The 17,007-nt window shown below is 43.3% G+C and overlaps 1 protein-coding gene across 2 annotated transcripts; it reads right to left on the bottom strand.

The window, feature by feature from the left end:
• Window positions 1-2,465: 2,465 nt before the first annotated feature.
• Window positions 2,466-15,972, bottom strand: LOC140647634 (epidermal retinol dehydrogenase 2-like). 2 transcript variants are annotated; one of them, XM_072852456.1, is made up of 7 exons: window positions 15,769-15,972; window positions 12,473-12,816; window positions 6,380-6,511; window positions 5,407-5,506; window positions 4,100-4,244; window positions 3,388-3,513; window positions 2,466-2,861 (listed from the first exon to the last, which is right to left on the bottom strand). In XM_072852456.1, the coding sequence occupies exons 2-7, from the start codon at window positions 12,791-12,793 to the stop codon at window positions 2,768-2,770; spliced, it is 918 nt and encodes a 305-aa protein (XP_072708557.1). In that variant the 5' UTR covers window positions 12,794-12,816; window positions 15,769-15,972; the 3' UTR covers window positions 2,466-2,767. The 2 variants fall into 2 exon arrangements, with proteins under 2 accessions (XP_072708557.1, XP_072708558.1); XM_072852457.1 differs by lacking the exon at window positions 15,769-15,972 and adding an exon at window positions 15,183-15,384.
• Between the last annotated feature and the right edge of the window lie 1,035 nt (window positions 15,973-17,007).

Below are 17,007 nucleotides of genomic sequence, written 5' to 3'. Positions count from 1 at the left end.
GGAGATGTACTTCTCTGGCACAGATTATCAGCTAAGATCCTCCTAGTGGTGTGACAAACCTGAACCTGCTGAGAATCCAGAAATCCCACAGCCAGACTCATTGCTTTCAACTTCCCTCAGCAGAACATCTGCACAGAGACACAGAATAAAAAGCTACTTGCTCTCACAAGAGCCAGAGTTTGATACATACTGTTCACATGTATGTGGAGGAGCACTTCTCGCCTCCTTTGCTCCAGAATACCGCACACCTAGTATTTCATAGTTAGGAGGAAAAATGTGCTCTGTTAGTATAAAAAGGTGAGGAGTCTGCAAGACAGATACACCACACAGTTATTAGTGGTTAACTTTGTGAACAGTGCAATGTACATATGGACAGCACATTTAGGCAGTATCTCTTTTTTAATTAGCAACTTTCATTTCCTGAAATGTACTGTAAAATAAGCAGAACTTCTGAGGTAGAAAAGCTGCAGACTGTGACAGGTACGCTTCACCACCCCCCCACCCCCCACCCCCCCCGATAAAGACAGGGGCTTTTGGCATAGTGACCACCAGCTTTTCGCGCCTTTTGTGGTCTGCTGAGCCCTCTGGAACGTACACACCTCGGCAGGGGAGCAGTAGGGGTGGGAGCCCTTGGTCACCAGACAGGGTCCACAGCCAGTGAGGCGCCTTGGCTCGGAGAAGCTTCTAGATCATGGCCAATTATGACCACAGCTCCTATCCGACCCAAATGAGGGACAAGGGTACAAATGGGGGCACTGCTGGAGACCCCCTTTGAGCGTGGTCTTCTCGGAGCAGCGGGGCTGTGCTCGGGACCTCTTGCCTCGGGTCGGGATGCCTCCTGAGGAAACGTCCTGGGACTGAGTGCCCTCACCTCCTGTGGTGAGCGATTCCTTCTGGGTATGTCCTTGAGGGAGCCCTCACCCCCCACCCCGGGTGAGCGATTAGATCTTCTGGGTGCCCACGAGAGAGCACGTTTCCCCCTTTGTGAGTGAGTGCATGTGCGCGCTTTGGATCATCATTCTTGAGTGGAATTTTGCCGTGTAGTAACAATGCCCCGGCTGACACCTCGAACCTGTTATATGTTAAATGTTATGGGGGTGTTGCTTGGTTTCAGTCTACCCCTGTTTCTCCTTGGTTTCTGCTGTGTGGTTTTGGCTGTCTTTTGAAATAAAATTGTTTGAGCTTGTCCCTCATCTGTGTTAGTTCTAGTGTACCTCCGTGACACAGATCTGAAAGGACAGTAAGAAAAATCTTTTCTTCAGTCTGAATTCTAACTCTCATCAAATCCATCATCATAAAGGTAAGGCTATTTTTAACATGCTTCTTTTATTCAGTGTTTCTTGCTCATCAGTAGTAAAGTAGTTCTATGTAAACCTTCCTGTGCTGGTAAACCTCACTAATTGTATAGACAAGGGAAATGAAGGTAGTTTCTAGGCCATCATGGGGAAAAAAAACCAACATTAAAAAAATCACCCTTTTCTCCACAGTGTTTAATTGCATGCTAATACATTTTAGTCTTAGTTTGCAGGTGTTACCAATGGCCAGTAAAGTACTGTGACATGAGATGGGCTTAGCCAGCATGTGCATAAATGACACTTAAGGTATAATATTCCTCAGTTTGGATTTACCAAAAGTCAAGGGGGCTTTCAGTTTGCTAAGTGGCCATTGTCAAAAAAGGCAAGGCCTCCTTAGCATATGTGCAAAATAAAGGCATAGTCAGAGTAAAGGGAAAGTAAGACAAGTCTCTGTAGACACAAGGCAACCTGCTGCCCAATTCAGAGAAGCAAAACATAATGCTGCTACTCAAGCTATGGCTGTAACGATCCCATTCACTCCAGTTCTATCAGCATGATTCCTTTCTGAAATAATCCCAAGAGAAGCCCTGATTATACAATGTAAAACCTTGGCTTTTAGGAGCTCATTGTCTCACTTGGAAAGGTGTTTGATAGCCCACCTAGACTGGCAGTCTTATGCTTTATAACTACATGTTTATTCTGCCTAGGAGATGAAAATACAAAATTCTTCTTAAAATATTGCACTTAGAAGATACAAAGACTTCTACTACAAAGTTGCAGTCATAGTATTAGCTTTTAAAATAAATTAGACAAAAAGTAGATTAGGAGCACAAATACATAATTTATATCCTTCCCCCTCCCCGCCCTGACATCCATAGTCATCTGTGAGTCCCAAGATCACCACCTCAAAAAATTAATATATTTCATTGATTTTGCACCAACACAGCACATATTTTCATTTCACAAAACTTCCATTTATATAAATTTGAATCTGTCGTTTCAGGAAACTCTTTAATTCCTCAGCTTACCTGGGAATGGTAATGGCACCAGCAGTACAGCCCCTCCTCATGGTTCAGTGAATGGCAGCGAGAAGTCAGGTCCACTAGAGGCTTTCCTGGCTCCCTGCCAAATACATGTGGCTTCTTGGCCCCTTTTCACCCCAAAGTTGCTAATTATTAGTTTGTGATGCAGGATCATATTTAAGGCATTATAACAGACATAACCAAGGGAACTACTTTCAATTAATGTATTTCCATAATGAGGTGAAAAGAAAACAGTTCACTGGATTAAAAAAATAGTTTGAGTGAAAGCTGTTGATTAAGAGCCAATTAAAAAGCAATTTCCTTAAAAATTGTTACTAATGAGAAGTGAGGCACCTTAAGTTCACAGCTGCTAGAGAAGCAGACCTTTCCCACCACCACCTTTAACAAGGTCCACTTTAGAGTAGCTGGTCTCTGAATTTTTGCACTTTTTCAGTCCTTCTTTGCTCGACCTTTGAAGCTATCCATCATATTGAGGCTTCCAACATAGCCCGCAAGGAGAGCACATACTTTCACTGGTACGATACTGTAAGGTAGGGAAGTTGAAGAAGAGAAAAAAAACAAAACAGACATCAGAAGAGTTGTGCAGTTATCACAGAATTAGTTTTACCTGGCTAATACTGGCAAAGACAGTATACTCTCTAGAACATAGTCCCAGTGGTCCTCTCAAAATATCCATGACACTCGTTTGGCAGCCTGAGTTATTAGACAGATCAATTTCCCAACCTGGCTTGCAACAGTCCAAAGTGCCCTAACGCTGGGGCAAGACACCAGATACGCAGTTACTGAGGAGCAGGCCCAGTCTCTACAGCCCACAGTAAAACCGCACCCCAATGGAGTCAGCAAGTCAGTTAGACATTTCTGTCATTGTTCTGTGGTCCAAGGGTAGACTGAACCCCTAGAAACAAAAACACCCCTCCAGAAACATGCAGAACTTAATGAAAATTCACACCAACAAGCAGAAGCCTGGTTTGCATTTTTAGTCAAAAACATAGCTGAAACGTTCCTGGACAGACAAGAGAGAGAGGAAAAGAAGGAAAGGCATAACTTACTTTTTCAAAGCAAATAGAAAATAAAGACTGCGTGGTAGCAGCAGTATTTCTTGGTCCCGCCGAATAGCGGTGATTATCTTCTCAGCCACATACTCTGGCTCCAGAGTGGGAAGCAGACTTGGCCACCTGGAAGAGAATACATTTCTTACTATAATACAAATTGCTTTGGATTCACATTTTACTCAAAATAACTCTCAATTTTGCAGTTAATTCAACTAAAAGAAGAAATAAATATCACAAATCCTATCAACAACAGAACCTTCATTATGTTAGAGAGTGAGCAGCCATTGTTATTTTCCCTTTGTATGATCTCTCATAAGACAAATCCACATAGTCCTCATATTAAGACACACTCTGTTTTTGTTCAGCTCCTAAATTTGTCATTATAGAAGCATACTGAGCACAGCTACGCCACTGATTTCAGGAGGTGAATGGGGGTTTAGAAACCAGAGAGGACAACTGGAGCATCTGGCTTCTGCAGAGGAAAGAACACCAATTACATTTCATGTTTCAGCTTAGGTGAATAGTAAAGTATGGAGGGCTTTGCCATTTGGGTTGCCCAGTCAGTGGATAGCACTGTTAACACCCATCTGAGGCCCTAAAAATAACACAAGCAGAGAAAAGCCTAGGTCATGGTTTTCATAAAGGAAATAGGAGTACGTAACATGCTAAAGATGCAAGTTGCATAAAAACCTCACAAGAGTTTACTCACTTGGCTCTGCAGCCATCAAACATTCCTGTGTTTATGATGTAAGGACACACAATTGTGGTTTTAACACCAGTCTTTCCCAGATACCTCATCTCTAAATCAACTGACTCTGCAAAACCAACTGCTGCAAATTTACTTGCACAGTAATCTGTAAAATAAACAAAACATTAATTGCAGTTAAACATTTTAATTTACAAATTAAACTTTACTAAACAGGTTCAGTGAGTCCTACCACTGAACGTGTACACAGGAGAGGTAACAGTTTTTGACAGAGAACAGGGATGAAACTATGCTCTAGTAAGTAAACTAGCCACAGGGTTTGTTTGTTTGTTTTTTTCAGTGTACAACAGCAGCACTATAGTATAGAAATGATATATACACAGTACCTGCAGGAAATTACTGTCCGATAATAAAATAATTTACAGCAGAGTAGGAACTGTTTTCAGGATTAGGTTACTAATAAAATTTGCCTTTGATGTGATTCACTCCTCTACTTTCCTAAGTTAACTGTTGTTCTAGACTGGCAGACACAGGGTTTCTCATCGCATCCCTGCTATTGCCTTTCCACTCTCTACTGAACAATAGCAAATGAAATTATCTTTTCATACCAGACCTTATCTTTGAATCCATGGCTTCTTATGCATCAAACTCAAGCTTTCAAGACTCTCTAATGTGGTTTCAACTTGAAACTCAATTTGTCTTCATTATCACTGTCTTGAAGCTAGATGTCTTTTACTGCTATGTCACCTTATTTCATTTTCCTCCCCCTTTGCACGTGTTTTCCAGAAATGCCTTCTGAGGTTGCCCTAATCTCAACACTTTCTTTCCATCACTGTATGGGTCCTCTTGAATGAATGGCTGAGACAGAGAATGCAAAATGAGATACAGTACAGAGGCAGATGTGCGATATCTGGATTTTAGTAGTTCTTTGAGTTAGGAAAACCTGTACAGGACCCTGCTTAGCTTGGGAACATGCTTGCAAAAAAGAAGAAAAAGTGGTGGCCTTTTCCCCACCAAATACCTGCAGGTTAACTTTAACAACACTCAAGTTCTCAGTTTCCAAAGTTCCATATGGCTCCTAGATCCTCTAACTGCCTTGGCAGAAAGACCTGTTTCATAGCACTGCTGAGCATCTGGAAAACTCTGAAAGGAATGGTCTATTTAAGGTCAGCTGGTTTGAAAGTATGACCATTTGCTTTACCCACATGCAAAGACCCAGAAACTCAAAATTAGGATTTTTTTCATGAGCATTGATTGCAGACTTTAAATCAAACTAATTGTCTAAATGAACATTAGCTTTAATACACTACCTGAAAGTTGATTGACTCCAGTCAGTCCCGCTGAGCTTGCAATACTAACCAAGTGTCCGTGGTTAGAGGCTATCATTGCTGGGAGGAAGGCTTTGTAAGTCTGCAATGTAAGTCAGAGTTGCAATGAAAACATTTTACTAAGTAAGCTATGTGCTGTAATATTTTGAAGGTGTTTTTTTTAAATAAATTCTCCTTACAGTTTAAATAAGGTTCTCCCCCTTCCATTATGGAAGGAGGGCAGGAGGGGAAAGGAGTTTGAACTCTAACCTTCAACTACTAAGCTGGGACTTTCCAGGCCCCACCAGTACCACTTTCTCCTCAACCTCAAAGACAGATGGTAACTTGCTGAAAGCTCAGGATATAGCTTCAGCTAATTCTTAAGTTTCTTTCAGCCTAAAGCTCAGCACTGTGATGTTTCAAATGAGAATTAAGTGTTGACTGCAAATTTTGTAAAATGGCAAAAATTTGAATTTCATGTCTTCCTTCTATTAAAATAATTTAATCTTTGTGATTAAATTTATTATGAAGAAACTGGAGCATGTTTTAATATCCCCTTCACAATTCTTTATGATAGGAACACCATATAGATGACCTGCCTTCCCTGAAGGAAGAAAAAGCAAATTAAGTTACTCATTTTGGACAACAGCCCCACTTAATAGTAAGAGCATTCATTGTCTGAACATGTGGTATTTCTTCCTGAAACTATCATCACCACAAAACAACTAGAACACTAACAGAATCGAGAAATTCTCTGTTACTAGAGCAGCAACTTTTAGGCTGGGCCTGCTTCATGTCAATTAATATTGAGGGATTATAACATATGACTAGAAAGTAATTTCTTGTATCAATTCTGACTGAACTTACAAGGAGCTATATATCCTCGCATATTTTCCTCAATTCCAAAAGGCAACATTAACACGGAAAACATGTTAAAAGGACATTTTAGTATCTATATGCAAAGTACAGGTATTACCCAGAAGTGTGCCATTATGTTCACTTCCATGGTTTTTTCCACAAGTGAATCTGGAGAATCAATAAACCTCTTCCCAGTTACAACACCAGCATTGTTGACTAGGATGCTAACATCACCAACTTCTTTTTTAACCTAAAACAAAAAGGCTCAAGATATTATGCAATAAATACAAAACATGCTTTCCGAGTTTTATATATGAAAACATAAGAAACAGAAATATTGCACATTTCAATTAAGTTGAACTTTTTATGCTTGTTACAGATCCAGGCACCCCAGGGTCTTGCACATTCTCACCTGATGCCTTTTTAGAGCCGAGCTTACAACTGGACTTTTTTTGGAGGTGTGGAGCCAAACAGCTCCACACAGGCTTCTGCTTTCAACACCTCTGGTTCTTGCTGCAACCGTTCCAGATAAGTCTTTAATGCAGAGATACTTAACTAATGCAATACTTAACTAATACTTAATAATACTTAACTAACGCAACAAGTATTTTGCTTCAGTAAACCCATCTTAAAACCAATGAGCAATTCTGTTTGTAGGGCCATTTCTATGCCATGCAGTGAGGCACATACATAGATCCTCAGGCAGGTTCACCAGGATCAGGTATATCTAATCTACGCGAGGGCTGCAGTATTTAAACTTTCACTTGTGAGGTTCCTTGCATTATACTCAAATCCTCTTGCATTTTCCACAGAGTAACTTGAGCACAGAAGCAGTGCTGCCATACGACTTGAAGGCTGAAGCCAGCCTGCACAGTACTTGAGTCTTTTGATGAGCAGAAGGAAAATTGGATTCCCTGTTGGTAGCATTAATTGCCTGCATCCCAACAGTCCAGGGATTCATCTCTCCCACTGCACAGGGCAGCAGCTACTTAGTATTTCAGGTATTTCAAGATTCTTCATGCTGTTTTCCACATGTTCCACTTGTCCTGACTGCAACTGTTAAGCACTGACATGTATTACATAGTAGTTTTTCACTACTGGTAACTCTACTTGCATTCCATGGCACACACATTAAACCAAACCTCCCTACAGCTTTCTGGGGGAGCAGATGGAGTTTTCTGCCCTCAGTGTGTTGGAATTAGAACAGGCAAACAGTCACTTTTGACAATAAGTATTCCTCATATGCATAGGCAGTGCAAAAGACCACCTCTAAAGTTAATTTCCTCCTTATAACCTTTTTATTTATTCAAGTATCTTGACTACTTCAAGCAACTTTACAGGTCAGGAACTTAAGAGCTTATCTTACCAAACAAAAAGGTTTTTTTTACAAGTTTATTTCTAATGAAGACAGCCTGGAAGAACAACATATCTCGATTGATATTAGCTTTCAGGACAACACAAGAAATGAGAAAACTGTAGGAATGGCAGTAGTTTGTTATGAAAATTAAACAAAAGCTGTAGGGTTCTGAATAAAGGAAGATTTTGGGACATGTGCATTCACAGAAGGCAAAAGCCTTATGAACTTCTCAGGCTCATGGTGCATAAGCTTGTTTCTAGTGTATTTGCTTCAATTGTAACACTGTACCAGAATCCTTGTAAGACAGTTCCCAGAAAATAAGTTGGCTAAAGAATAATATCTACACATTTAGTTCAATAAGAGGAAGTATAGTTCTCATTCTAGCTCCAGACTGAGAACTTTCACAAACAGGCTCACTTGAGAGAACAACTATAGGCCAGCTGATATCAAGATATTGTGCCAGCTCTCAAAAGGAGAATGAAAATATTTAATGCAGTATTTTAAGTACAGTTCATTAATCTGAGCTATCTGGGAAAAAGGAAATTAGTACACTATATGTTGTTTAATTTGTGATTTCCAGACCAAGTGCTAAATGTGTGCTGATCAGTAGCTTTGGGAAACCATGTTGTTTTGATGCCATCTTGCCATACAGTTGCAAATCACAGAGCCTCATTTCTTAATGGTGTTTCCTTTGCTAGGTGCCTACAGTGACTGAAGAAAGCACAAGCAGACCAGGTAGGCCAGCCTCTGTAACAGTAAAGAATTAAAGGATAATTTACCACCTATCCTTTCTTCTAGCTTAACTTCTCATCTTCCTTAAACTTGTTCCAATCTTGTCCATGTTTGTTAACTAAGTAAGGCTTTAAAAAACAGAAAGCAGCCTTGGTAGGATTATAGAAAACACTTTTATAATAAATTCATCAGCCAGAGCCCCTCTCCACCTCCGTCACTGCTCACATTCTTGTCTATGTTGTCGTGTAACAATTTAAATACTTCTGAAGCAGCGCCACATGATGTCCACAGGCAGCCTTAGACAAGTTATTCTAGTCACCAACCTGAGTACGTACGCCTCACCACAAGTTAAAACTAGCATGCATTCAGAGACATAAATGTAATGTGCTGGTTTTGGCTGGGATGGAGTTAATTTTCTTCATAGTAGCTAGTATGGGGCTACGTTTTGGATTTGTGCTGGAAACAGGGTTGATAATACAGGGATGTTTAGTTATTGCTGAGCAGTGCTTACACAGAGTCAAGGCCTTTTCTGCTTCTCACCCCACCCCACCAGCGAGTACACTGGGGGTCCACAAGTTGCGAGGGGACACAGCCGGGACAGCTGACCCCAACTGACCAAAGGGCTATTCCATACCATATGGTGTCATGCTCAGTATATAAAGCTGGGGAAGAAGAAGGAAGGGGGGGACATTTGGAGTGATGGCATTTGTCTTCCCAAGTCACCATTACACGTGATGGAGCCCTGCTTTCCTGGGGATGGCTGAACACCTGCCTGCCCATGGGAAGGAGTGAATGAATTCCTTGTTTTGCTTTGCTTGTGTGCGTGGCTTTTGCTTTCCCTATTAAACTGTCTTTATCTCAACCCAGGAGTTTTCTTACTTTTGCTCTTCCGATTCTCTCCCCCATCCCAGTGGGGGGAGTGAGCAAGCAGCTGTGTGGGCCTTAGTTGCCAGCTGGGATTAAACCACAACATGTAATCATTAGTAAATGATGCTTTAATACTGCCTCATGTCAGAGTGTCTAGCAATTCTGGAAGCCCAGACCAGTACCCAAAATTTACCCTTTAGAACAAATAACAAATACCTGAATAAGGGGTCATGCTTCTTTTGTGCAAACAAAAGGTGGGCAGAGGTGGGGGATGTGGTACATATAGTTTATAATTTGGTGATTGGGGCGTTCAGGTTAGATGGGAGAAGGGAAATAAGACAGAACCTTGATCATCCCATTTCTAAGTAATGGTGAAAACCTGAACCACCTCTTCCTTTACCACCTGTCTCTACTCAGTCTTCCAAAATATATTCACACTTTGGATGAAATTCAAAGCCGATTCGAGTGCCTTCTTGTAACCCAGACAAGTAATTCCAGCTTTACAACACCTCTGTTCATGCTATTTCCCTACTAACTAGATATGGCAGCTCTTTCCTCAGCAAACTGGCCATTTTAATTCCTGTCTCCTCTCAGCTCTCCCCTGTGCATGACAGGGCCAAGACACTCAGCCCAAGCTTCCACACTCTGCTTTGAGGCCAAGCACAGAAGACCTTTACTGAGTCTTTCCCTAGCTATTAAGGGAGGAGGGGGATAATGTCAACTTTCCAGAGCTCTAAACCTCTCCATTTGTGCAGTGCAGGAAAGTATGTTCCAGATGTTTGTTTTAGGCCTAGGTAAGGCAAGCATTATGCAAAGAGCTGATCTGGTTAAACATCTTTTTCAGGTATAAACACCATTTCCTGTCTGTTTCTGCATTTATATTTCTGCTTTCATATTGAAATTCAGTAGTGGGCAATCCCCACTATTCCCAAACAGCATCCCAAAGTGTCTACTTTAAGAACCACAAACTCCTCTGTAACTGCCTACAAGAGGTGGAAGAAAGCACTGGATGTTTTATAGGCAGCATAAAATACCACCAGGATATGTGCTTCTACTGTTGCTCCTCTGCACAGGAAAGAGGATTCTCAGAAAAGTGGAAAAATGGCTGCAAACTGTCATCTTGACTAACAAGCAAGAAAAAACAGAGGATAAGCAAAAGAGTACCATGCAAGAGAGATCCTGGAAGTAAATGTGAGCCCAGATGCAATTTTGCACCGTGATACTGAGGAAGAGCCTTCTGTTTCCTCACAAATAGGAGGATCAAAAACCACAGAGTAACTTCCCTTTTTCAAAGTCCTAGATCCTTAAAGTTTAGCTGAACTCAAGGGAGGGAGAGGTAGGTCAGAGAAGGCCACGTTCCTTTTGGGGTTGGGTACTTCTGAAACAGGGACATTAAAAATAAATGTTAAGCTATAGCTCGATAGCCAAACGCTGTCTCTCATTCTGTTGGTACAGGAAAGGAGTAAGGACACCACATATGCAGGGTGCTTTTGTTTTCTTCCTACTGAAGTTACTTTTTCCTGGTCTCTGTGTGGCTGATGAAGTACCAGAAGCAGGTATTTAAGGTTCACATACATTTCATTTTGGCTTTGAGATTGTTTTACTGGGCACAAAGTTTTCGGCCATATCCTGCCCTGCCTGCATGAATTTAGTTCACTATAGTCTTGCAAAACTCCAAGTCATTGCATGAAGCTCAACCACCAGGGAGGACAAAAAACCACACCTGGAACCATGCTGCCTCATCTTGCAAAAGCTGATGCCACATACTATGGGCCAAAGTCTACTACACCACATTAAGTAAACAGTGGCACCAAGCACTAACCAATACTAAAGTCTTTTTGGCACTAATAAAATGGGAAAGTTGTCAGCATGGTTCTATATCAGTTGTCAGCAGGACATGACATTTCTAAAATAACAGTAGTAGGGTATTTTCTTCTGTGTGGATCAGCAGGAGGATTATTAGTGGATCAGCTGTTAGTGAACTGCTGACAGAAGATTGTAAGTGAGGAATCATGCACTGAGACCCTCTTACCACTTCTTCGCTCCTGTCTACCTCCATTTTTATCATCCCTAACCTGTGTCACACATATCTACACCCTCTTCTTTTTATACTTGGCCAGAAAGGCTCTGCTACTGCTTTTCTCCATGGGACTGAAGTGCTGTCCCTTGAGTCCTCAAAACTGAAGGTTAGTTTCCATCTTCTTCATTCCAGTGTCCTTCACACTACAATACTCCCTCCTCCTCCACTCCACCCGGTTCAGCAGGAAGCACAGTTACAGGCCTGCAGCGAGACATGCACAACTGCCCTGCAGGGACTGCAGATGCGCAACTCAGCTGGCATAATGCAGCTGCAAGGGGAACCAAGGGTGATCAGCTTTACCAGATTACAAAACCAATAGTACCAGCCTCTAACAAGTGGCAAGTCATGCACAAGCTTCACTTATCAGAAAATTTGTTCTAGTCATTTTTGCACAGGCAGAAAAAAGCAGAAGGCTAGAGCTTCTTAAAGAGCACCAAAGAGGAACATTATTTCAGCCAACAGATGTTCCTGAAGACAGCTGAACTTTTTTTTTTTTTAAGAATTCATCCTCAGGCAAACACTCACTGTGGAAACTTTCTAGTCCAACAGTTAAGTTTAGCAACGTTTTAAGCAAATGAGAACAGGTTGTTGTAATGGAAACTGTTAAGCAATTTTAGCTTTTGGCAATTCTACTAGTCTGCCCAAAATATCCAGCCACATGCTATATTTGCAAAGTTCTTCAGAAAAGAAAGTAAGAAATATTTAAGACTTCAAGATACATTTATTAATTCTGATAAAGCGAGTCTGTAAAAATCTATTCACAGCCACAGAATTATTTGAAAATTGCCTAAGGAGTTAATCCTTTTTATAATGTATGGTCTTTAGGGTTTACTTTTAGTAAAAGGCTGCCAGAACTCAAAATGCAGCTTTAGCTTCAATAAATTGATTTTCTGCACTTTGCCAGTAATTGCTTGCTCAGTAATTGAATGAATGAGAAGCTACCCAGTTGAAATTAGCTACTGAAAAAGAGAACCAGCTCTTATTTTTAAAGGAACAGAGGTACACAAGTAAACTCTAAAAAAACAGTATTCTTGAAATAGGTAGCATGCGCAATACATTCTGAATGAATTCACTTTAATCTCTTGCTTTGAAGTCACTAAAACTTACCATATATCATACACACATGCATGCACTCATCTTAGAATAGTGTCAAAGCCACAAATAAGATACTTTACCTGATCAGCTACTCTGTAGACATCCTGCCTTTTGCTACAGTCACAGATGTAACAGTGTACTCTCACTGCTCCATTTTCTCTGGCCAGTCTACTTGTCTCCTTGAGCCCCTCTTGATTAATGTCCCAGAGAACCACTGTGGCTCCGAGGCTGGCAAACTTTAAAGATAAGAGTCTTCCAACACCATTTCCCGCTCCTGTTATTAATACTATCTCACCACTAACATTCTTCTTCCGTCTAGGCACAACCAAGAACATCAGTGACTCCAGAAGATAATAAACAAGAAGTCCAATGACTTTGAATGTTTCCAGGAAGAAGTTCATCTTGAGGCTATTTCTTCAGATACCTGGTAAAAGAAAATGTTTACCAGATAGAATAAACCATAAAGAGAGAAAATGCAAACATCAGTATTTCAAAATCAAAAGGCATTTTCAGATCCATTCTAAATATTTTCTCTAGCCTGCTTCTGAGTGTTGTTTCAAAAAAAATATATAGGCTTACATCTGTGCATCTGATCCATTTGTCCTGTTTCTGTATAATCTTCAGGTTGCTCCTACTCTCCTCCAGAATGCAGCACACAATTGATTTGGCAGAGACAGGAAACACCTGCCCTCATCTGCTTTAGAAATTCCCTGTCCCTCATGTCATGGGTTTCCATCTCTGCTCTGACAGGGCATGGACTCCAAAAGTAGAATCAAAAAAGTGATAGCTGCCCCTTGAGCATCTTAAGCAGAAATGCATGGCAATTACAAATCAAAACTTATGGCTTGATCAAACAACTTTAGTGCTCACAAGCTAGTACTGTAGGTCAGGAAAAATCCTCCTTTTAGGACCACGACTTTCTTGCTTTGTAGGTGCTCCTTGTCATCAAGAAATCATATGCAGACCAAGTCACAGTCTCAACCCTGCTGAAAAACTGCCAGCTTAGGGAGCTTCAGAATACAATATGCTTATAAGCCTCCAAAACACACCAGGTAAATTACTGGCTCACACTACTAGCTTTTCAACTACCAGTCCTACCAGTATTGAAGAGAGCCTGCTTTTGCAATTGAACAGAGTCTTTTGTTTAGGAACGCATTGCAAAGCCGTTGAATTTCTTCTCTTCACGTCCCTGCATTAAGCAAATATCACGGGCTTGAATCATACCAGCTCTGGTATGCGTTTAACTTCACAGTCTGTACTCATCACAGTAATGCTGACACAGAGCAGGCATTTAAGTTCTTGAAAGAATGCTATTTACCTCCCAGTATAGGAATGCTATGCAAGAAATGCACCCTTGGTCAAAGCAGGTTTTAATCTTTGACTAACTACAGTATGAAGGATTAATATCTTCCTTCTCAGCTAAAGGTAGAGCTGGCACTTACACTTCAACCTTTAGCACAACGTGCCCAGTTTGATCACATCTCTTAGTTAACATTACTATCTATGCATGCAGGTAATCGTGTTTGACAAGTGCCAAGAGATAAGTTACTTGGATCTCTGCTACTCTGAGCAAAGTTCATGAAATATAGCATGTGGACATACACATGTTATCATGAGTCTCAGGTTTTATACACGGCAAACAAGGCCAGTCCTGAAAAGCAACAGGCCACTGCTAGAACAGAGCAAGTTATTTCAGAAAGTTTTCTGGCAGAAACATTAGGACATCTTAAAATTATTCTGATAGCAGAAAAACATTCAGAGACATCATGGGTAGGGAAACAAGTTCTTCTTTCTGAAGAAGAGGACTCATAGGGTGAATGTTTTCTGTTCTTCATTCCCCTTAAAATGGGTTAAAATGTGTGCAGAGGTTCTGGCACAGATGAAAGGCAGTAACACCAGTAAGAAATGGGGGGGGCGGGAATCAAACCAGCACAGGAACATTGTTCTAGAGCCAATATTGACACCTCCTGTAGTAGCCTCTCATAGCTACAGAGCTACTACAGATATAAGCAAAACCAAAGTTATACAGGGTAAGTGTTATTAAATTTCATGTACATCAAAAAAACAGCAAGTTTTTGGAAACGCAAGTTCTTTGCTGGGTCTAAAACAGGTGCAACAGATCATTAAAGTAAATGCAGTTGCTGAATCTAACTACTCCAGTATCTCTGGAGTAGATAAGGATGTTACAGTTAATCCCTATGGAAAAAGAAGAGGCAATTGCTTTCAAAGTATAATACACAATTTGACCTAAACCCAGTTTAGAACTTATGTCAGTAATTTATTAAGTAAAATCATCATGTATTAGGCTTGCATAGGACAGAGGCACACTAGATCTTAGAGAAGTACTGACTTTCTCTTAGAGAAGTAGAGTTGTTTTAGGCATACAGACCGCAGGAACTTTCTGTTAGAACACCAACTCTGCATCCTTCAATGAGACGCTTAATTTCCACTGACACGTCTCTCACCTAACCCAGCTTTGACCAGGCCAAGAGTCCTCCATTCTCAGTAGCTCACTGCATTAGTGCTGCTAGGTACACCAGCGACTGTAACCAAGCATATCCATACAGACAATTAAATTAGCCAATGCACTTGGCTGCTTTTGGCTCCTCAACTAAAGTGAGCAGGGATCTATTTACGGGTGAATAAACCAAGGGTACCTTTAGCACACATGAGATCTCAGCCCCCTTCTGATGCCACATACTGTTTTTCAATACACCTACATCCACACAGACATAAGCGTGGAGGGCTTTTATATTGTACCCAGGCATCAAAGGTTTTACAATGGCTTACCAGACAGATTTCTTTTCAAGTGCAGGCAACTTTGCCAGCACTGACTTGGTACATACACTAATGCTCACAGCCGAGTGGCTCTTGCAGACTGTCCGTGCTCACAAAACACAAGGGCAAAATTGAGGCTGGCATCTGAACCACAAAGCACCTCTGCCAGCCAAAGGTGATTGATCATGCAATCACCTAAGAAGAGGTGGCAAGCATGAATTTGCTCACTGCATCTGGAAGGTTGCGACTCCCCAAAAACATAGTGGTCCTGTAGCCAAGAGAGTCCAAGAACAGGTGTAGCAATACTTTGGTACGCCTCGTCTGCTAACCCAGTTAGCATCGTAAAAAACCCCCACAGGCAGCTTTCAGCTGCGGTGACCAGCTCACCGTCCTCTATCAGGCCCGCGCCCCCCCCCGCTCCCCGCACCGACCGGCTGCCCGCGCACCCCCCCCCCCCCCGCCCCCGAGAGCGGGACCTGCCCGGCAGGAGGCTGGAAGCACGGCTCCCCGCGCCGAGCGGCCACGCACCCTGTCCCGTCCCCCAACGCACGCCCAACCCATAACGCCCCAGCACCGGGCCCCCCGCGGCCGTGGGTACCTCCGCCTGAAGGACAGAGAGGGCACCTCCGCCTGCCCGCCGTGGCGCAGCAGCCGGCAGCTCCCGGGGCGGGCGAGGGAAGCAGGCCGAGGGGAACGGGGAGCAGGCAGCGCGGCACGGCACGGCGGCCCAGCCTTTGTGCCGGCAGCCCCCCCTTACCCCCGCCCCGGCGCCGGTCTGACCGGATGCCCGGGGGCGGGGCGGAAGGACTCCGCGCCCCGCAGCGGCGGCGGCAGCAGCAAGCCGGGCTGGGGAGGCGCTGCGCTGCCCGCGCTCCGCCTGGGGCTGCTGGGCGGCAGGATGAGCTCTGGCCGGGCGGCAGGATGAGCTCTGGCCGGGCGGCAGGATGAGCTCTGGCCGGGCGGAGGTGGGGCTGCCCTCCGCGGCCGGCCCGGGCAGGTGGCAGGGAGCTGCGGGGCCGCCCCCGGGAAGCAGGGCTGGGACCCGGGGGGCGGTGAGGGCGCTCGGCCCCCGTAGCTCCTGGCTGAGGCCGGGGTAGGGCGAAGGGCTCTAAGGACGGAGCAGCTCGTTGGGCGGGGGCTCTCGGGGCAGCTCCCCCCGCGCCCCCGCCTAGTTTGCTTTTAAAGAAAAGCAGCATTTATTACGTGCTTCTGATTTTTGTGAGGGAAGACATAACTTCTGTTGGAGAGGTGATCGACTGGGAGAAGGGGGATTTCGTGCGGCTGGTCTAGACCTGTTGTAGGGCTGATGCAGGGATTAACCTGTTGGGCTGCGGGGGGAGCAGGGAAACGGGTGTGGCTGCCGGAGGGGCGGTGCTGGGGGAGAGGGGGATGCCGATTTTGGCTTCGGAGGAAGTTTGGAGAAGCTTCTTGGGCAGTCTTGGGCTCCGGGACGTGTAGGATTTAGGGAAGCCCATGTGAAGAAGTCACGACACTTGGGGTGGTTGTCGCTGCATGTAAAGAGACCTGCACCTGAGGGTACGCTTGGATGCGAAAAGGTTACCTGGCCTGTAGGGCCAAACCCCGCATGAAGCTGTGCTGCACAGAAGGGGTTTCACCGGGGGGGAAGGTGGCCCGGCCCCATTTCAAAGGAATGAACGAGACTTGAGCTTGCAAAATGTGTTCTAGCAGTAGTCAGGATACAGGACAGAAATGAAAACCTAAGAATAGAGTGAAGTGCTCTGTATTTACTGCTATAGATAGTTTCTTTCCGTAGATCAGCATTGCTTTGGAGAGTGTTTTTGACCTTATGCTCATCCTTAGGCAGCAGAACACTGAT

This window comes from Ciconia boyciana, chromosome 2, assembly GCF_034638445.1.
Source record: "Ciconia boyciana chromosome 2, ASM3463844v1, whole genome shotgun sequence".
Lineage (NCBI taxonomy): Eukaryota > Metazoa > Chordata > Aves > Ciconiiformes > Ciconiidae > Ciconia > Ciconia boyciana.
This window is presented reverse-complemented; position numbering and strand designations above follow the sequence as displayed.